This window comes from Pinus tabuliformis, chromosome 2_1 (genome assembly GCF_031772625.1).
Source record: "Pinus tabuliformis cultivar Carrire ecotype Pingquan chromosome 2_1, CPIR1, whole genome shotgun sequence".
Classification (NCBI taxonomy): Eukaryota; Viridiplantae; Streptophyta; class Pinopsida; order Pinales; family Pinaceae; genus Pinus; species Pinus tabuliformis.
In genome coordinates, this window is record NC_142299.1 from 400,938,533 (window position 1) to 400,957,537 (window position 19,005).

Here is a 19,005-nt window from a genome sequence, read left to right on the forward strand (position 1 = left end):
TTGCACAAATCCTTGAAGAATATGGCTGTAAATTAATTCCAGATCTGAGAAGACTTTTAAAGTTTAAACATCCTCAACAGCAAATGTTAGAGCAATTTAAATCGTACACAAGAGGGCCGATATGTACTTGGGCCATTAGATGATGCAAAAATGGCGGAAAGCCCAAGATGTCAGCCTTAGAAGATGAATATTTTTGGCATTTTTATTCTATGTTTGTGTTTTCGATGTTTATGGATCTTTGATAATATAAATAAATATAAAGACAGAAACTTGAATTTTGTTAAAAATTGTGTTGGTTTCTGGATTATAGCTAATGCCTTATCTCCCCTATGGTTTAATGTGGTGAGGAGAATTACCCCTCCTAAGTTGGTTATTCAATGCTTGTGGATAAGGGCAAGAGGCTAGAACTCTACAAGTTATGTTATCCTTTTGTCTAATGAAGACAATTTATGAAGCGATGCCCTACTAGAAGGGATCTCTCCAAGGGGAAAGTCTTCAACCACAAGATCAATTATGGAGTGAAATAAAATTAGAACCCTTGTTGAGGAACCTCTAGGGTATGGCCTAACAAGGATTCAATGCTTACTTCATACCAACAAAGGAGAAATGGGAGATTTACCTTAAACGTCTTCCTCAAAGTGATAAAGTTGCCCTTCAAATGGATCATCTTGATAATCTTGTAGTAGTCTTGAATTAGCACAATATTGTCTTTAGAATTATGAAGAATAGCCTGAAAAAGAGACATCAAAGTTGACACTAAAGCTTCATGAAAATATTATATAATGGCATAATGATGTCAATAATTTAACCATTTGGGAGGAGAGGGAGCTCTCATATTTATCGATGAGGCTTCTAACAATTCTCAATTAGCTCCTTAGTTTATGTTAAGAATCTTCAAGAAGTCTTGACTTGTCATCCACACCATACTTGGAGGCCAGGTCATTACATTAAAATTAATCATTACATTGTTTAAGACCCTCAAAGGAGGGATGACGTCTACATAGAAGGAAGTTGACCTGCTTGAAGGAGGTAATGATTTGTTTTACTGGCCAACATTTTGCTTGAGAATGGCTTGGATTGATACTTAGAAGTCTTCCAAGGTCAAGATAGGTCCAATGTTGCCCTTATCTTGCTCAACATTCCATGGAGGAGGCTTAACATTGCAATATTAAAATTGATGGCTATTTGAATTTACTTGGATTTCGTTTGGCTTTGCTTCATTTGATGTGTTAGTACATCTTTCCTTGCTTCTTGGCTTGAGAATGTTTCATAGATGCTTTGTTGACTTTCTTTGACCCTTATTTCACTTGCAAAAGATACCACGTTGACACATTTAACCACATGATTGCCCCAAATAGCCCCTCCAAAGTGGATAAAGTTTTTAAGGAGGTTGTTTTGGATGCTTTGACTTGGAGTTGACTGACATACCATGGAGAGTGCAATAAGCCTCTTTTTTGCCTTGGAGAATGAGAAATATGGCCATGTTGAAATATGTAACTAGGTTTGGTCTTCATAATGATATGTGTAATCATGATTTTATGTAATTGATGAAAAGAAAGAAAAATAAAAATTATTTTGTTATGCTTGAATGATGGGTTTCATGATCAAGGAATTTTATTTTATGGATGAAGCTCCCATTGTGAGCTATTAGGTTTGGTCATCAAGTCATAAAGTCTATTGAGTTAATGTCATGTATTAAAGACCCATTTGGGCATGTTACATATGTATTTTGAGTCATTATAAAGAGTCTAATGATCCTCCAAGACCAAGTCCAAACACCTCCAACAAGTCGGCCTCCAATGAAGCAATTAGCCTTCACCAAGATCAAGTCGACCTAGGGTCAATGATAAGTCGGCCTCAAGTCATGGACAAGAAACCTATATAAGAAGGCACTCAGCTGCTCTTAAGGACACACTCCACTCAAACTCAAGTGAAGGGAAAAGGATGCAAGATAAAGGAGGATGAAGGAAAAAAGGAAGAGCAAAGTTTTGGGATCTGTTTTGGGTTGACTTCTCTCCACACGTGCCAAGAAATCTAGGGTTTCAAGTCTGCTGCAGAAAGGCCGAATTATAGTGACGTCCAAGTATCAAATATTGGTGTCAACAAGGTCTTGTTTGAAGGCCAAGTTCACTAGAAAAAAAAGGAAGGCATAACGAAGGCAAAGAAGGATAGATCTCTCCATTATCTCCTCTCTCATGTGACCTAGGCTTTCTGAAGCTAGGACCTAGGGTTTCTGAAGCTAGGGTCGAAAAGTTGTAGAAGTTGCAGGTGAGACGAATTGCAGTAAGGAAGGACGAAGTTACAGTAAGTGTCTTGATGAGGTCGAAGTTGAAGTCAAGGAAGAAGCTTCTTTGACTTAAGGATAAGGGTGACTTGGTCTTGGAGGAATCTTGGTCAAGGGTCTTGATCTTGGAATTCGTCACTTGAAGATTCTATAAGAAGAAGATTTCGTTTGGGTTTTCCTCTCAAGTTGGAGAGGTTTTGGCTGAAGAGGTGTACACACATAATATAAATGGTTCATGTGGGGAATAAAAGGTAGGTGTGCTAAGGTAATGGCGAAATGGGTGTTTTCACCCTTACAGAGTGTGATCATCTTTACAGGGTCAATATTAATAAGTGTTCCTATAAGCCACGTGTGCAATAGATCCACCCCCACTACCTTCAATGCTTACATGGGACCTAAGAATGGCCATCAAGGCATGGACTTACCACCCATTATGGGGTAGTCAGTGCAAGCACTGTAGACCCAAAGATAGTGAATATGTGCACTAAGAGGACCGATCATGACCATCCATCCAAGTGGAATTAGGATAACACTTGTACACTTCATCCCATATGGTTAGGGTCATAAAATTGCACAGACTTGGGAAATGGTATATTGTCTTCAGCGAAAAGTGTAGGGTACCCTTACTGGAAGGAGGGATAACACACATCACATAGATCAACATCCCAAATCAAGGAGCCACTATTGATCTTTGTCAATGTATTGCCACTAATCTAAATCATGGAGCCATCATATTTCCTTTTTATATTCCTAGTTTGTACAAGTCGAATTGGAAGAGTTGCTGAATTTTTATAGCTTGATTAAAGGTTATATATGGGGAATAGTCGTTTTACGTTTTCTAGCTTTACAAATGAAATTAGGGGCCCCTAACATATTACCAGTGTTCCACAGGGATGCGTCCTCCAAGGTGTGGGTCATGCACCCCACGTTTCTCACTCTTTGGGCCTTGGGGGTGCTCGGTGAAACATTTCTCCTTGTCTTCCTTTGGGTGAAGCACATGTGGAAATGTTTCTTAACTTGGGGGATGTGTTTCCCCAAAAGTGGGACGTTTGGGCATCCCCGTCCCCCAAAATGGGGACTTCTGGGTGTGCCCCTAGTTTTTTTTGTCTAGCAACCCATGAAGACAAAACAAACATAGCATATAAAGCTTTGAGGAGTCTGTAACCTTAGTAATTAATGGTAATATTAAATTCTTAAAGTATTTACTTAAATTTTTAGCATTACCATTAATTGGTTTAGGATGTTTGAGAGTGGTTCCAATCTCATTGAACTTCATATGGAGAAAGTAGAATTTCCTAACCCATTCAGTGTTTAGTGGACATAACAGTTTTTAGGATTTTAGGATTGGACAAGATTGTAGCATATCCATTGGATTGCATAATAATGAATTTGCATTAGATGAATTGTTATTGTTGGGATTTTATCATTATTATTTTCATTTTTATAATTTAAAAGTAGAGACCCCTATGTTAGGGACCTTGACTACCCCCATCCCTTGTGATTTTCCCTAAAATTTGTGGGTGCTCCCACACGTCCCCTTGCATGTCTCACTACTCCCGTGCTCCCCTGTTTTAGAAACTTGGTGGAACATAACATATTACATAGCTGCCATATTGCTTTGTTTCAGCGGGTTAATGTCCACATCTCTAGAGATGGTGCAACTTTTTGCTAGTAATCATGTGGGATTGAGTTGATTTGGTTGTGGATTATGTTTGGCTTTCTTCGTAGTTTTTTTTCTCACAAAGATGTTCCAAACACAATTTTTTTTCAAAGAAACAAGTTTTTTTGAGTGGGGTAGCGTTATAATCAAGCCTGTGGCCCTAGTATTTACGTGAAATTCATGGTAATGTTAAATTCTTAAAGTAAAAGGATGAAAATGAAAGATAAACGAGATCCTTTTACTTAAATTTTTAACATTACCATGAAATGACTCAGGATGTTTGAGTTTGGTTCCGACCTCATTGTATTTCACATGGAGAGTAGAATTTTAGATCTCACTCAAAATCCAATAGACTTATTAGTTTTTCAAGATTTCAAGATTGGGGGGATTACAAGGGTATGGTCTTCTTTGAAATTTGGTATCCCATTTACAATGGAGTTTAGAGTTGGCAAGATCTTGTAATGAAGATGGCCCAATCTTCTATGCCAAAGTTCACACAGACTTATCTTAATGTGGACAAGTGCTTGATTTAAAGGAGATGAGAGTTTGTAGAGTCTTCCTTCTCGAACTCCAATGGTTCTAGCTTTTTCAATGCTAGAATCTTTAGCCTAAACCACTACATTACCATCTATAAAGGCAACTCTATCTCCTTTTTCTTCTAATGATGAAACATAAATAAGATTTTTGCACAAACCTGGAACATATAAAATGTTGTTGAGATGAATGTTACCTCCTCCTTCCAGCTCAATTGATGTAGATCCAATGCCTTTTACTGGATAGCTCTTGTTGTCACCAAGTTCCACAGAGTATGAGGACTTCCCTTTGGATAGGGTTTTGAGTTGCTTGTGAAATCCAATCATGTGTCTTGAAGCTCCACTATCTATCACCCATATATTTTCATCTTGAAATGTTCCAGTGAGGGCTGAGAACAATCCTTCATTCTTTGAAGATTTGAGATCTTTGGAAGAGAAGAGACTATTCCATACTACCTTGAAACTTTGCTTGATGAGACTTGCTGATGATGAACACTTCTTTATAATAGGGTTGATCTTCTTCATCCCTTGTGCAAACCATAGCTCTGATACCATGTTGAAGAATCTAAGGCAAGATGACATTAATGATTCTTCTAACTATGATAACTGAATGTGATGCCTTTTTACTTATTAGGATTATATTCTTATTATTATTATCGAGTGTTCTTCAGTCATCAAACAACTACAAAAACAAGAAGATCAACAAGATACAAGTACACAAGATGTAGGCTCCAAGCCAAGGCAAAACCTCTCCTCTTGAGAGGAAAACCCTTCAATCTCTTCTTATAGATTCTTTATTGATGAATACCAAGACCTTTGACCAACAGTGTGTTGGAATTTCTAAGTCTAACTGTTAGAAATCCTTCTTGTACTTTTTGATTTATTTCTTCCTACTTGTCCAGTTAATTAAGAAGTTATTTTTTTTGTGTAAGTCAGCTTTTTTTATTAATAAAAAGAAAATATAGTACAAAACTTCTGCAACTGCAGACTACGGGCCGCTAAACAACAGGCCTAGCTTCAGGAGACTAAAAGGAATAGACATAGAAGCTGAAGACTAAAAACAGCACACCGCGCAGGGCGGCAGAGAACCAGAAGACCTGATGAAAAAGACATTAGACACTAAAAGGATCTACTTCAGATCCCCGAAGAAAAACGGGCAGCCGGAAAGGATAGACTATCCACCTCGGCTCCGAAGAGAAGTTAAGACGAGAGCAGAGCTGAGCAAGAAGAAACCAGAAGAGATAAGAAGCACGATCAGAGCCAAAGATTCTACACAACGTGGGTGGAATCATTTGATCGACCTTTTTTCCCTTTCTTTTTACCTACTTTGACCCAACCAAGATGACTCTGTTGGTCTGGCATGATTTGTAAACTGAGTTGGGCTGAGGGCGAGAGCTCCTTGTCTGAATCCGAAGGAGAAGACTCATGAGTTCTTTTCTGAGAAATAGGAGGGACTGTGGCTTCCTCATGACAAATCAAGGGCGAAACCTGTGCTGGCATTGCGTCCATGTCTTTCTCATCCTCATCCTCATCCTCTTCATCTGAGCTGGAAAAAACATCCATTGGGGGAGGATCATGCGGTTTCCAGCTTTTGGATTTTGGCTTAGAATTGGCTTTCTTTTTTTGGGTAGGCATTGAAGGACACGAGCTTTGAAGGTGCCCTGTGAGATGGCAATTTCGGCAGCGAAAGGCTGTGTTCTCGAAATCCAGGGTTTGAGTCCAATGGAAGTCTCCTATTTTGAGAATAATCTGATCAGGTAGTCCTTTGCTTATGTCTATTTCTGCGCAGATTCTAGCGAAGGTATAAATGCCTTTTTCCCCTCTTGAGGTGTCTGTGTTAAGGAAGCGTCCTAGAGAATTGTCGATTCCTTCAAATACAGCAAAGTGCCATAAATGCGCCGGTAGGTTAGGAAGTCTGACCCAGATTGGGAGTTTGGTGATGGTTGCTGTAGAAGGATCGAAGTCTGGGAACCAAGGTGTTAGGAATAAACCCGCTGAGTTCCAAAACCATGGGCCTTCAGTTAAGACTCTTTGGTAGTCCTCGCTGTCAACAAACACTGTTATGAAGAAGCCTTTTGAGCAGAGAAGAACCTTGCAATTGTTGGTCCAGTTAGAGTGAATCCATTGGTATAGATCTGCTGTACGTGGCCATAGCCCATTGAACCTGCAAATAATGCCAAGCTCTGCAAACAACTGGTATTGCCTATCCATCGTAGGATGTATTATTTCAATGGAGGGGGTTTCCTCCAGTTTGTCCACCAAAAAAGGTTTAGGAGCTTGAGCTGGTGGAGCTTTTTCCTTGGGCTTCTGAGCATGGACAACATCTTTGTAAGAAGAGGCTGCTGCTGAGGATGACTGTCCAACAGCTCCCCCTCTCAAACGAAGGGAAAAAGTGATGGAGGCATTTCTTTGAATGTTGTAAAAGGAAAGGGGATAGAAATCCTCCAATTGTTTACCTTCGTAGAGGAGTCGTTGAGAGGCTGTGGGAATTCCCACCTTATCTTCCATGATTTGCTTGAGGTTCTGCACTAGATCTGAAGATCTCACCCACTGTAGCATAGATTTGCCGGAGAGGAGCACAATCAAAATCTGGAACGATGCAGAGATATCTGTTTTCTGCTTTCCTCTGCAATCCTGATGCGAGAGGAAGCTGGTGCATGCACAGCCTGCTAAGGGCCCAAACTGTGCTTGTTCAATTATTTCCTGCGTAGTACAGCATGCGATTTTCACCGCTGAGTTCAGCTTGCATGGGGATGAGGCCCCACTGAAACTCCCGGCTTTACAATCTGCAGGACCGAGCACAGGCCAATCGTCATCTGAACATTGCAGCTTATGCCGGTTTCCTAAAACCCCTTCAGCACATCCATTCTGAACATGGACAGAGATCAGGCCCCTTTTTGAGACCAAATCTTGGTGAGGCATTTCGTCAAACACTTGCCTCGCAACCTCCTTGGATTTGAAATGTGAGAGCGTTCGTTGCTGGTTCTGGAGTTCCACGATCCTGTTTCCCAAAGCCTTCCACTTCATCTCCTCTTGGAACCTCTTGGCCGCTGCAACCGGGGCACTGGCGGCCGCCTCTGCCGAGTTGCGCGTTCCCATCCATGCTCTGACCCCCTTACTGGTATCTCTGATCTTCGCAAACAGCGCGACAGCCATTTTGGGAAGTAGAATGTTATGGATATTGGGCGTGACTCCACCATTGGCTAAGGTAACAGTGCCGAACAGCTTGCTGAGCTCCTTGTTATTTCGGACGGCCAACTGGATGGGGCGGGGAACTATCCTGGTCTTCTTATTATCCCGGGCAGCGTTACCTGCCAGCTCCAGAACCTCGGCTGCCAGATATTCAAGAACGGCCGCGAGGTAAACAGGGGCGCCGGCTCCCACCCGTTCGGCATACTTGCCGGCCTTGAGAAAACGCGCGATTCTGCAAACAGGAAACTGCAACCCTGCCTTGCTGCTGTGCGAGGTGGACTTCTTCTTGGAACCTCCTGCTCCTCCGACCGCCGATCCCCGCCCTCTGCTCTTGAAGGACTCCATGCGATGCAGTGTAGTCGCAGAAAGCTCGGGTTTGCTGTCGGCCATGATCTTCTGAACAATATCGATAGCCAATTAAGAAGTTATTTACCATGTAAATACTGAAAATAAATACAAGTACAGTCTCAACACATACAGATCATCAATTGAAGGAAAAACAAGCGCACAAGTGACACTATTATTTTTGGACTAATGTCCCCGGAAAAACCCAATGCGGGAAAATCGATGCAGTTATTTGAGGGTTTTATTATTAAGCAGTTTCAGAATAAAATTTGGGTTCCAGAAATGGCTCACCCAACAGAGAATGCCCTCAGCAGTAGTACCTCTCAGTTGGAGACAGATATCAACCACAATTTGCCCAACGAAATCTCCCTGCATCAACCTCTAGGGTCTATGTCAGCCTCTTTGGCCCAGCCTCTGCCCAGTGTCAGCCTCTTTGGCCGAGTGTCTGCCCAACATCAGCCTCTTTGGCCTAACGTCAGCCTCTCTGGGCTCTGCGTCTCCTATGCTGGCCCTCCACAGGCTCTGCGTAGCTCTTGGCTGCTTTTGCGTGGCCTCTGGCTGGCTTTGCGTCAACCTTCTCCCGACTTCTGCGTTGATGCTCCCGATACTATCTCTGCCTCTTTGCTACTGCATTCACTGCCCCCCAACTACAACTCAGATCATTCTTTCGATTTCCTCAGCAAGCTCTGCCCCAGAAAATCGAATTCTTGATTAACTCGGTGTGTTCTCCAAGTGACCCTCAAGCCTTCTCTTATACTTTTCTCGTTGACAATTCAACGATCGAGATTAAGTCTCTAATCAACGGCTAAGATTAGATCTGGCTTGATCCATGACTTTTGGACCATTCTAACTCAGTTTTATATTAATTCACATTAATATTTTATTTTCCCTAAGTTTAGACTTAGGGACTTCATTAAAAATATTAATTATATTAATATCTCCTAAACTAGTTAGATTCTGCCCAAACCATTTCTAGGTATTGGAGATCTCATGTGCTTTAGCCTCTCCACCAATTTTCGTGGCTAGAGCACATTCGATGCTACCCCAAATCAACATTCCCTCTTAGTGAGGACTGTGCTCTAGTAATACTCCTCACTAAGCATCACCTTCATCATCCGACATCAGACTATGTGCTGATGCTAGGCCTGCTGCCCAACATCCTCCACATGTACTGCTACCCATGGCCCTGCCACTGCCACTACTGCATCTGCACAGCAACCCCTCTCATCATGCTGCATCGTGCTGCCCATAGCACTGCCACTGCAAACCACTGCGCTGCAACTCAGTTACTGAGAAGTAAGTAACTGATCTCCCAACTCTGACATCTTCGTCAGGCTAGAAACACTCTCGATGTTGAAGTTCCCTCTATCACTGACAAGTGCTCCCTCCCTAACCTCTGCGCTGCTGCAAAAACTCAGTGCATCTCGCGCTGTCCTGGGATTCTTGCATTGTAGCTTCCTCTGTCGCTCCATCCGCATCCGTCTCTACCGACATCCGCCTGTCCTGCTACTCCTCTTTGGGGCTCTTGTAGCAAGGTATAATCCAAGAGGTTGGGTACCTCGAGGATCCTGCCCCTCATTGCCTGTAGTCCGTTTGACTATAGCTTGATGACTCATGGGCAAGAGCAGGATGTACCATCATGTCAGATGGATGGACTGATCAAAGAAACTATACCATTTGTTATCACTCAGAATTTTCTCTAGAAGTTATTAGAAGAAAGAAAATGACTGAGGTACCACAAACCAACTTTTGGGCATAGGCTCTAGCCAACCTAAGCTCAGAGAGGGCTCTCTCTCTGTGATTTAGCTTTGTTTGCTGGGATTTTAGACTAGTTATGAACGTTTAGGGGGTTTTTTGATTTGTCTTAAAGATTGGATGTGGGATCCTTAAAACAAATGTATAGAATGATGTCTTCAGACCATTGGGCTATGGAGTCAATAGAAGGGCAGCAGAACTGGATCAACTCACTAAAGGGAATGCTAAAAGGGCAAGCTAGCAGAGTAAAGTGCAGGTCTTTGGGGCCGGGGTAGAAATGGTTTTAATCAGGGTGAGAAAGCAATTAAGAATTCTCAGACCGGGACTTAAACGAGGAACAGAGGGTAATTGGAAACAAAGGGCAATTAAGAATCCTTTGATATAGATTATAAAGAAACAACCTAAACTAAGGAGCAATTAAGAATTCCTTAACTTAGATATCAATAGAAAACATTTATATGCCTAACTGTTAAAACAGAGTGTAATTAAACAAATTCTGAGATATTGTTCCAGTTATAGCATTCAGATTCAGAAATACATTAAAGATTGTGGAAAAACTTTAAGAAAGATAACAACAACATGAGAAAATACTTGTCTGCACTTCGCTCAACACATGAATCCTGTGAAATATCTTGTCTTTATTCATCAATCCAACTTGCTGGCTCAGTCTATGTTTCAATAGCTTTATAGTCTTTTGATCAAACTTCTATAAAAATGTCTAAGAATCCACACTGCATACTTCGAATTGTGAAGTATTTATACAAAAGTTTTATTATAAAATATCTCAAACTAACTTGAGATTTAATCTAGGAAATAAAAATATCTTCTTGTAAGAAGATAGAGACAGCTATTGACTGTTTTCATGCTGTCCCATTTATTGTGGTACTGCTGGCCTTTATGGTTCGGTTTTAGCTTTTTATGCTCTTTGCTGTTTGAATTTTCACGCTGGAGGCTTTAGTCACTTTAGGCTTTCATCTGATACTCTTTGACTTTGATGACCTGTCAATATCCTTTACTGTGTTTTTTCTTTTACTGTACATTTTAACCTTTTACTGTGTATTTCAACAGTAAATTATTTAGTTTTTTATATGTATCAACATCTGGTAGTTGGATATTGGTCAACTTTCTATATGTTTTATCTGTTTGTCTTCTAACTGTATACTCTGTCTGGTTCCTCTGTTTTGATAGTCAATGTCTCTGTGTGGATGATTTCTTTGTTTGTTCTGTGTATAATTGTCTTCTTCTTCTGAATATAGGCTTTTTAATAGATTTCCTTTCGAGTCTTGGAGTAAACAAGTTTTGTGACTAGTATCAAAACTGTTTATCCAAGGTCTGGTCTTCTGCAAAATACCACAATTTGTCAATAAAACATAGGTTGGTAGGAAAGGCAATTGATGGCTTTATCGCACAAGGATGTCTGGGGAAGGAGTCGTGGCAATGTTTTGAAAGTAATCGGAGGTCGAATTGTGTTGCAGAGGTTCAGGGTGGCGCCAGAAAGGTTTGATAGGTTTTATTGTGAAATGGGGCAAAAGGAATGAAAACGAGGGTTTTCAGGGTTTTAACAGGAAACTTTTTAAATTTGGCGCGGAAATTCATATTATGAATAGTAGGTGGTTTATCAGGTTGAGCAGGGAGGCGGTTTCCCAGGCTGTTGCACCGCTTATGAGGGTCGGGCGGTATTGAGGAGGGGTCACCCAATCTATCTCCGCGCCTGACACGTAGCCTTTGGGGTTTGGGGGAAAACTACTTTATCAGGCAGGTAACGATCGGCCATTGGGCGCGGCCAATATGGCTGTGGACCGTCGGATGAGGGGGATGGTGATCTGACGGTAATCGGGCAAGGGAGGTGCGCGGGTGATAAAAGCATGGGCTTCAGGGGGGCCCAGGGGTTTTAATTACAACGGATTTGTGATTATTTAAGATTTAATCACGGGTTTAAAACGATCGGGCGAGGTTTTAATGACGGGGTTTAATTTCGGGTAAAGGTCGGGCGTCGGGTGAGCCCGATATGGCTGTGCATCGTTGGATTTGGGCGCTGACAATCAGACGACAGTCAAGTGGTGAAATAGCATAGACGGGATGGGGAAAAAGTTTAGGGGGCCTGAGGCTTTAATCACAAGTGGTTTGTGATTAATTATAGGTTAAATACGGGATTAAATTGATCAGAAGGTTTTTTAACGAAGTGGGACCATGGGTTTAAACGGAGGGATTTTCTTAACTTTACCGAGGGTTGGTGAGTTAAGAGGGGTTCGTCGGGATATGGGGGAATTGTATAGTTTTTATTAAAACTAAGGGTTGGGGGTATTTATTTATGGGATTTAATTAATATACGGGAAAAGGTTTTATGGGATTTATATAATAAAATTAAAAATTAATATGAAGTTGGCGGAGTGGATATACCCTTAAGTATACATGTAAAATGTAATATTTGCACACTTTATTTACATACACTCAATACTTAGGATAATATGTCTTTTGTGGGTTTTCTGAATGAAATAGGATTTACATGGGGTTTTCACTTTTCTTAGGCAAATGAAGTTTATCCTTAGGAAAAGGGGTTTTATTAGGGAAATGAAGGGGGAATGAATTTTATGAAGGGGATTTTAGCACTTGATGTCCATAAGTCATTAAGTCGAGGGTCTGGTCCCCAAAAGCCAAAGAAATGTTCTGAGCCTCTTTGACTTGAAGGATTTAAAGTATTTAGAACATACTTGTAGATAGGAAATTAGTAAGTAAGGGGAAAATGAATGAGGGGGAGTTAATCACATTAACTTGCAAACCTTTGTTTTTGCTTCCATAGCTGATCATACATATTTAAATATGTGTCTAACCCTGGTGCATATATTTTGATTCAATCAACTTTGTAGTTCAACAACCTTTCTTCTACTTACCCATTTCTTACTCTAACATTTTTTTTCATTTATTTGGGTGCATTTAGGTTAGCAAACCCCTATCCTATCTTCTCTTTTATAAAATAAATTATCTATTTCTAACCTTATATTATCCAATGGCTCAGATTAAGCTGATGAGTTCCTTTTATTTTCTCTACCTATCTATGATCTGCCAAGATTAAACTGTTTGGTCAGATTCTATTATCTAACTATAAACATAAAATTCAAAGCATGAAATAACCAAGATTAAATAGTTTGATTACCATGGATTGTGGCATGAATAACAAGTTGCACACAATCATTATTATGCATAAAAGTAAATAGTAGTGGCATTTAGACTTGCACACTTTCATGGTCTATTTTTGTTTTTGGGGTTCATATGTTTTCATTTTTTGACTTTCTTTTATTCTTTTTGTCCTTTGATTTTTTTTAGGACATACCCTCTTTACATTTTTTAATTTTTTAATATGAAAAACATTTGCAGAAAGCAAAGGTATGTACAATATTACAAGGCTTAACCTTAGTCATTCAAAATTATGACTCCTATTGGTATAGGAACCTAACATCATCATAAACTTTCTTATCTTCTACCCACAGGGAACCATGTTTCTAAAATTAGTTGATGCATCTGATAAGGTAAAAGATGGACAATTGTTGTTTCAGCTATTGGATGAGGTTGTTGAGGAGGTGGATGTGGCTAATGTTGTTCAAGTCATCACAGATAATGGCTCTAACTATGTTCTTGTTGGTAAACTGTTAAAGGAAAAACACAGAACCATATTTTGGACCCCATGTGCTGCACATTGCATAGACCTCATGCTTGAGGATATTGGCAAATTAGATTGGGTCAAAAACACTGTAGATCATGCCAAGAGCTTAACAATATTTATCTACAATCATTCATGGATTTTGAATCTGATGAGGAAACACACAGGGGGCAGGGATATTATTAGGCCTGCCATTACTAGATTTGCTTTCATTTTTTGACATTGCAATCTATGCTTTCACAACATAGAAATTTGCAAAAGATTTTTTCCAGTGAAGAATGGAATCAAAGCCAGTGGTCTCACAAACAGGAAGGCAAAGAATTGAAAAGAAAGTTAATGAAGAAATATTTTGGAGAAAGGTAGCAGAGGTTGTGAAGCTTGCTAAGCCACTGGTTAAGGTGTTGCGGTTGGTGGATGGGGAAAGATTGGCGATGGGCTTCATTTATGAGGCTATGGATCAAGCAAAGGAGCAAATAAAGAGGGCATACAAGGATAAAGTGGCTAAGTATGGGCCCATTTGGGCAATCATCGATGAAAGATGGAACAATCAACTCCTTCGCCATATATATGCAGTTGGGTATTTTTTGAACCCACGGTATTATTATAAAGCTAAGGAGACAGGAGCCTTGAAATTGACTGCATTAATCGCATGATCCCATTGGAGTGTGATCAACTGGAGATACACTGACAGGTCACAACCTTCAACAATGCCTCAGGTACCTTTGGGAAGAATCTAGCAAAGATTGCAAGGGAAGCAGATGAGCCAGGTAAACAAAAATTTCAATTTTCAAATTCTTAATACTTATTTTGTTAAATTGTTTATAATTTGAAAATTGGATATAATTTGTAATTTTGTTGAGCTATCTCATTAAACTCCTATTTTTTTTGAAGCACAATGGTGGGAGGCTTTTGCTAGCCATTGTCCTGTATTTTGAGTCAAACTTGCAGTGCTATTGGGTGTGAGTGCAATTGGCTTGTCTTTGAGAGGATTTACACAAAGAAGATAAACTGTTTGGATCAAAAACGGTTAAATCATCTAGTCTATGTCCAATACAACCTTTGGCTCAGACGCAACCAATTGCTGAACAAAAGACCCAATTTAGATCCCAATGTGTTGGAAGACATTGGTCCAACATCAGATTGGGTAGTATAGAGTCATCCAATAGAGTTTGCTTCTGATGAGGATATTGCTTATGAATTACAGATGATAGCATCACTCGAACATAATGTTCAGTTGAATGCAGATCCTGATCCACTTGTACAAGCCTCAGCCTCAGAGCTAGCAAGTCCTTTAGTTGCAGGTGCTTCCTCTGCTCAGCCATGACAAAAGCGCATATCTCGTCTATTTAACTTGCAGCTGCTGCACAACCTGTTAGTGCTACCACTTCTATAGTTGCAATTGGAGATGATGATGAGGAGGAGCCATGGGGTCCCCTATCTAACTCTGATCCAGAGGTTGATCCAGATGATCTTGGCTTCTCTAGCAGTAGCCAGTAGTATTGGTCACAATTTACTTTTGTTGTAGAGGCCATTTCTAGCCTCCTTGGTTATGTGTTTTTGTTTTGATCTCTATATCATCATCATGTATGTATTGAACTGTGCACTGGGTGCGATTTTGATATAATGGATATATACATGAGCCTACTTTGATCATATGTTGTCTTCTATCATTATTCTAATGCTGTGTGTTTGGAAACATGAATGAAAATCTTTAAAATTATGTTTTTTTATAAAAGAAAATATTTAATGTATTTTTTACAACCACCAAGTCATTGAAATCAAGTCGATACCAAGTCGGAGTCGGAGTTGACCCTCGGCCGAGTCGGAGTCGGAGTTGGAGTTTTAAAACATTGCTTCCAATCAACTTCTTCAATACTGCATCAACCAAAATTTCGGCCCTACTGCAGTCCTGCAATTTCGGCCCCTTCTTGCAACTCAAAATCTCACATGTGTGAGGGAAAACAAGAGAAAAATGAGCTTTACTTCTTCACTAGGGTTCCTCTTCTCTTCGCTAGGGTTTTTTTCTTCTTCTTTGTCTTCTTCCTTGCCTTTTTCCTTCCTTTAGTTGCAGATCAAACTCTTGATGATGATTCCTCAAATAGGTCGAATTGCACTTCTATATATAGGCTTTATGTGTGGTTAAATTCCCTTTATGTGGTCAACTTGTCTTCTCTTGAGTCCGACTTGGTGGAGTGATAAGAGACAAATTTTACATTAAAATAAATTTCTTCTTTGATACAATGAGTCCAAGAAGGGTCTAGTATATAATGACAAGGACAATGACTCAAGACACAAACCTAGAAGCCTTCAATGGAGGGTTGACCTATAAATAAAAATACATAAAGCATGAGACCCATGCTTATAAATAATTTTCTTTTGACCTTTACAATGATTTTCTTATCTTTTTCTTTTGACAAATACATTATATTTTAGACAACTATTATGAAGATCTATACTAGTGACATTTCTCAACAGGGGGTTTGGGGACAGGGGGAGGGGGGCAGGCATGGCGATGGCCGTGAAAATGAAGTATTATGTGCGAGGAGTTTCGAGGTTCAAATCCCCCTGATTCACTTGTGCTTGCAGCAGGGGCATATGCAGGCACCTAGAGGTTATAGTGGTAGCAGTTGGAATTGACCTTGTGTCATGCGAGTACGAGACTAGGCTAGTTGCTGATTCCTCTAGATACCAAAAAAATAGTCCACAAGAATTAATTGACTTTAATTATTGTACTTTTCCTAATTTAATTAATCACCTACTCCACCAAGCAAGCACCTTAAAGAGGCAATCAACTATCTTCTACATGCTAAGACACCAAGCTCATGTAGAAGACCTTCTAAAGCTACCAAGAACTTCAACAATCATTGTACTCAGCAGTCCCATTGACCTACTTTTTTGGTCATTTGTTGGACATTAATATAACCTATTTATGAGGTTTTTCTTCTAATTGGTGTGATTCCCTTATTTTCACAGCAGAGCCCCATTGGTTTAGAGCTAGTTGATAATTGGATGATCCATACCAATGCATCATTCCAAGGCTGAAAGTTACCAGGGAATATTGCAGTAAAATAGAGCCATGATAAATGAAAATGCAAATCATATATTTAAGGGCACAATATGGCAGCAGTAAACCAGATGAGATGTCTTGTTGGATGCACTATCATAGATTGAAATTTGAAATCTTAATGCAGACAGAAAAACATTTGTAACCAAGATCCAAAGGGTTGCGAATAACATTAATGGTGAAATTTTTGTTGAAGCGAGGCTTTATGAAATTTTAGGGATACATATATGTCACGGAACTCTGGAAACTATTAAGTTAGATTACTTTCTTCTCGTTGTCTGGATTTTTCTCTGCTATATTTTTCATGTTTTTCAGGTTGATGAATGCATTTGTCTTCATGCATAATAACATTTGTATTCTCACATCCTTACATGTTTAATTCAAACAGTATAGACATGGCTAGCCTTTATTTTACTTTGATGTTAAGATTCATCTAATACTGCTTGGGATATACTGTACAGATGGATCACAACTTGTATGGCATGGGTCATCTGCATTTGTCAAAACTGAAGTTTAGTGATCCTTTGCCAGACAATATTCCAGAGAGATCTGTCCTGTTTAAAGATGTTGCTTCCAAACTAACAGAGGGAAAGGATGATTCAGTTGGGTTAGGTTCTCAGGGAATATATTCTGGACCTAAAGTTGAACCCAAAACACCGAGTTCGTTTATATCTTCCAAGAACTTTGGAAAGCATGGCATTGGCAATCTTCCATCAGTTAGTGAGGAGGACAGAAGCACACCGGTAAATAATCACGTGCAACTTTGGCTAAGATCAACAGTTACTAATGATTGGCTTTGGTCTTCGGTTGTAGCAGATTATGCAGAGTGTTCTCCCTTCCAAGAAAATCCACCACTAAAGAGACAAAGTACTTGTCAGCTCGAGGGAGATACAACTGTAGATGGTACAAAAATACCTGAGAGACCAAATAAGCTAATATATATTTGAATGTACTCAAAAGTTCAAGTACACTCAAGTTTAATTTATATTGCTCTTTACTGTGCAGAGATCATTAATGGTCATCAACTAATGTATACTTCATTGTCCCAAGCTGGACGAGAAGCGAAAATGGTTCAATCACTAATACCAATTTGGGAGGTCTGTTTCTTGAAAATCCTCTTATGATCATATATCATTGCATATCTGCCATATTTTGAGCCAGTGTTTTAACAAATTGTCACTACATTTGTTGACTGGTTAGCACCTACTTTGTTACCCTCTTTTGCAGGACGAATTTTCAAGGTTAGGTTTTCAGACAGCTATGGAAAAGTTTGAAGATCAGAAACCACTGCCAGGGAGAGTTTTGAAAACCCTTTTGCATGGACAGGAATATGAGAGTGTGTTATCAAAACTTGTTGCTGAGGGTGAGCAGAAAGGAGATTGGTCAGATTCTTCCCCAGCCATGTCCTCTGAGGCAAATGATATGCCAGAGGATTACAGCCATGTAATGCAGGGAAAATCCAATAGTCCTCATTTAGACAAAGGGTTTATATGTGAGAGATCAAGGGATATACATGAAGAACTGATAATGTGTACACAAGCTGCAAATGGAAAAGGGCCCAGTCCTGAACTCCAAGTTTCCTCTTCCAATGGATCGTCACATGCAGGGGAGGATATAAAAATGCTTGCTACAGGGGACCAAGGGTTTAGTGCCACTGAAGTGCTGGTTGATGAGAATGTTGTAAGGTCTCAAATGGAACAAAGTACTGAACTGAAGGTATTGGCCTAGATGGTGCAGATTTCTTTTCAAAGGTCTTCTGTACCTCATGTTCATGTATTTTCTGTTGAACTAATCAGTTCATATTTATTGTAAAAGAAACTTGGTTACTGCACTGCCTGCTTAACTCTGTGAATTTTCTATCTGGAAAATAAGGCTTGTGAGAAATTAGAGTGTTTAGTATGAGCTTAAGAAGATGAAAGGCTAATTTATAACCTCACTCTAAAAATAGCTGTTGGATACCAGACTGGCCTGTAGCTCTGCTTTTATTTCTTAGTTTTTCATTTTCATCATATGAACTTTGAGGTCAATTTTTACTTGCATTGAATTTATAAGATGACCTATCATAGTTAACTAACTATGGACATGATATCTATGTTTCTGACTATGCAATGACTGAAGTGGCAAATAAAATGAGCTAAGTCACCTGATATGAGGACACAGGACGCGAAAATACGAGTATCCGACATGTGACACAGTGACCCCCCCGTAACATGACATGGAGGACACATTATATATATATATATATATATATTAAAAAAATTAATAGATATTACACAAATTCTCATTCAATTTAGAAAGTAAAACATGTACATGATGATGATACAAATTCAATCATACGTTATACATACAATCATGATTCTTCAATGATACAACTAGTACTTACTACTACATTAATGACGATAAATTGACAAACACAAGAAATTAACCATAAACTGCAGTTTTCTCATTTAGTCATCAAAATCAAAATGTATGACATAGAAACTGGGTCTTGACTCACTGAGTCACAGATACTAT

The 19,005-nt window shown here is 39.6% G+C and overlaps 1 protein-coding gene across 1 annotated transcript in view; it reads left to right on the forward strand.

Moving 5' to 3' along the window:
- Positions 1–19,005, forward strand: part of LOC149200555 (DNA polymerase zeta catalytic subunit-like) — a 97,643-nt gene that overhangs the window by 15,262 nt on the left and 63,376 nt on the right. Inside the window, exons 2-4 of the mRNA XM_089400977.1 lie at positions 16,953–17,394; positions 17,497–17,588; positions 17,719–18,207. Of these exons, the coding sequence (XP_089257103.1) occupies positions 16,953–17,394; positions 17,497–17,588; positions 17,719–18,207 (1,023 nt within the window). The remainder of the gene's footprint in view (positions 1–16,952; positions 17,395–17,496; positions 17,589–17,718; positions 18,208–19,005) is intronic.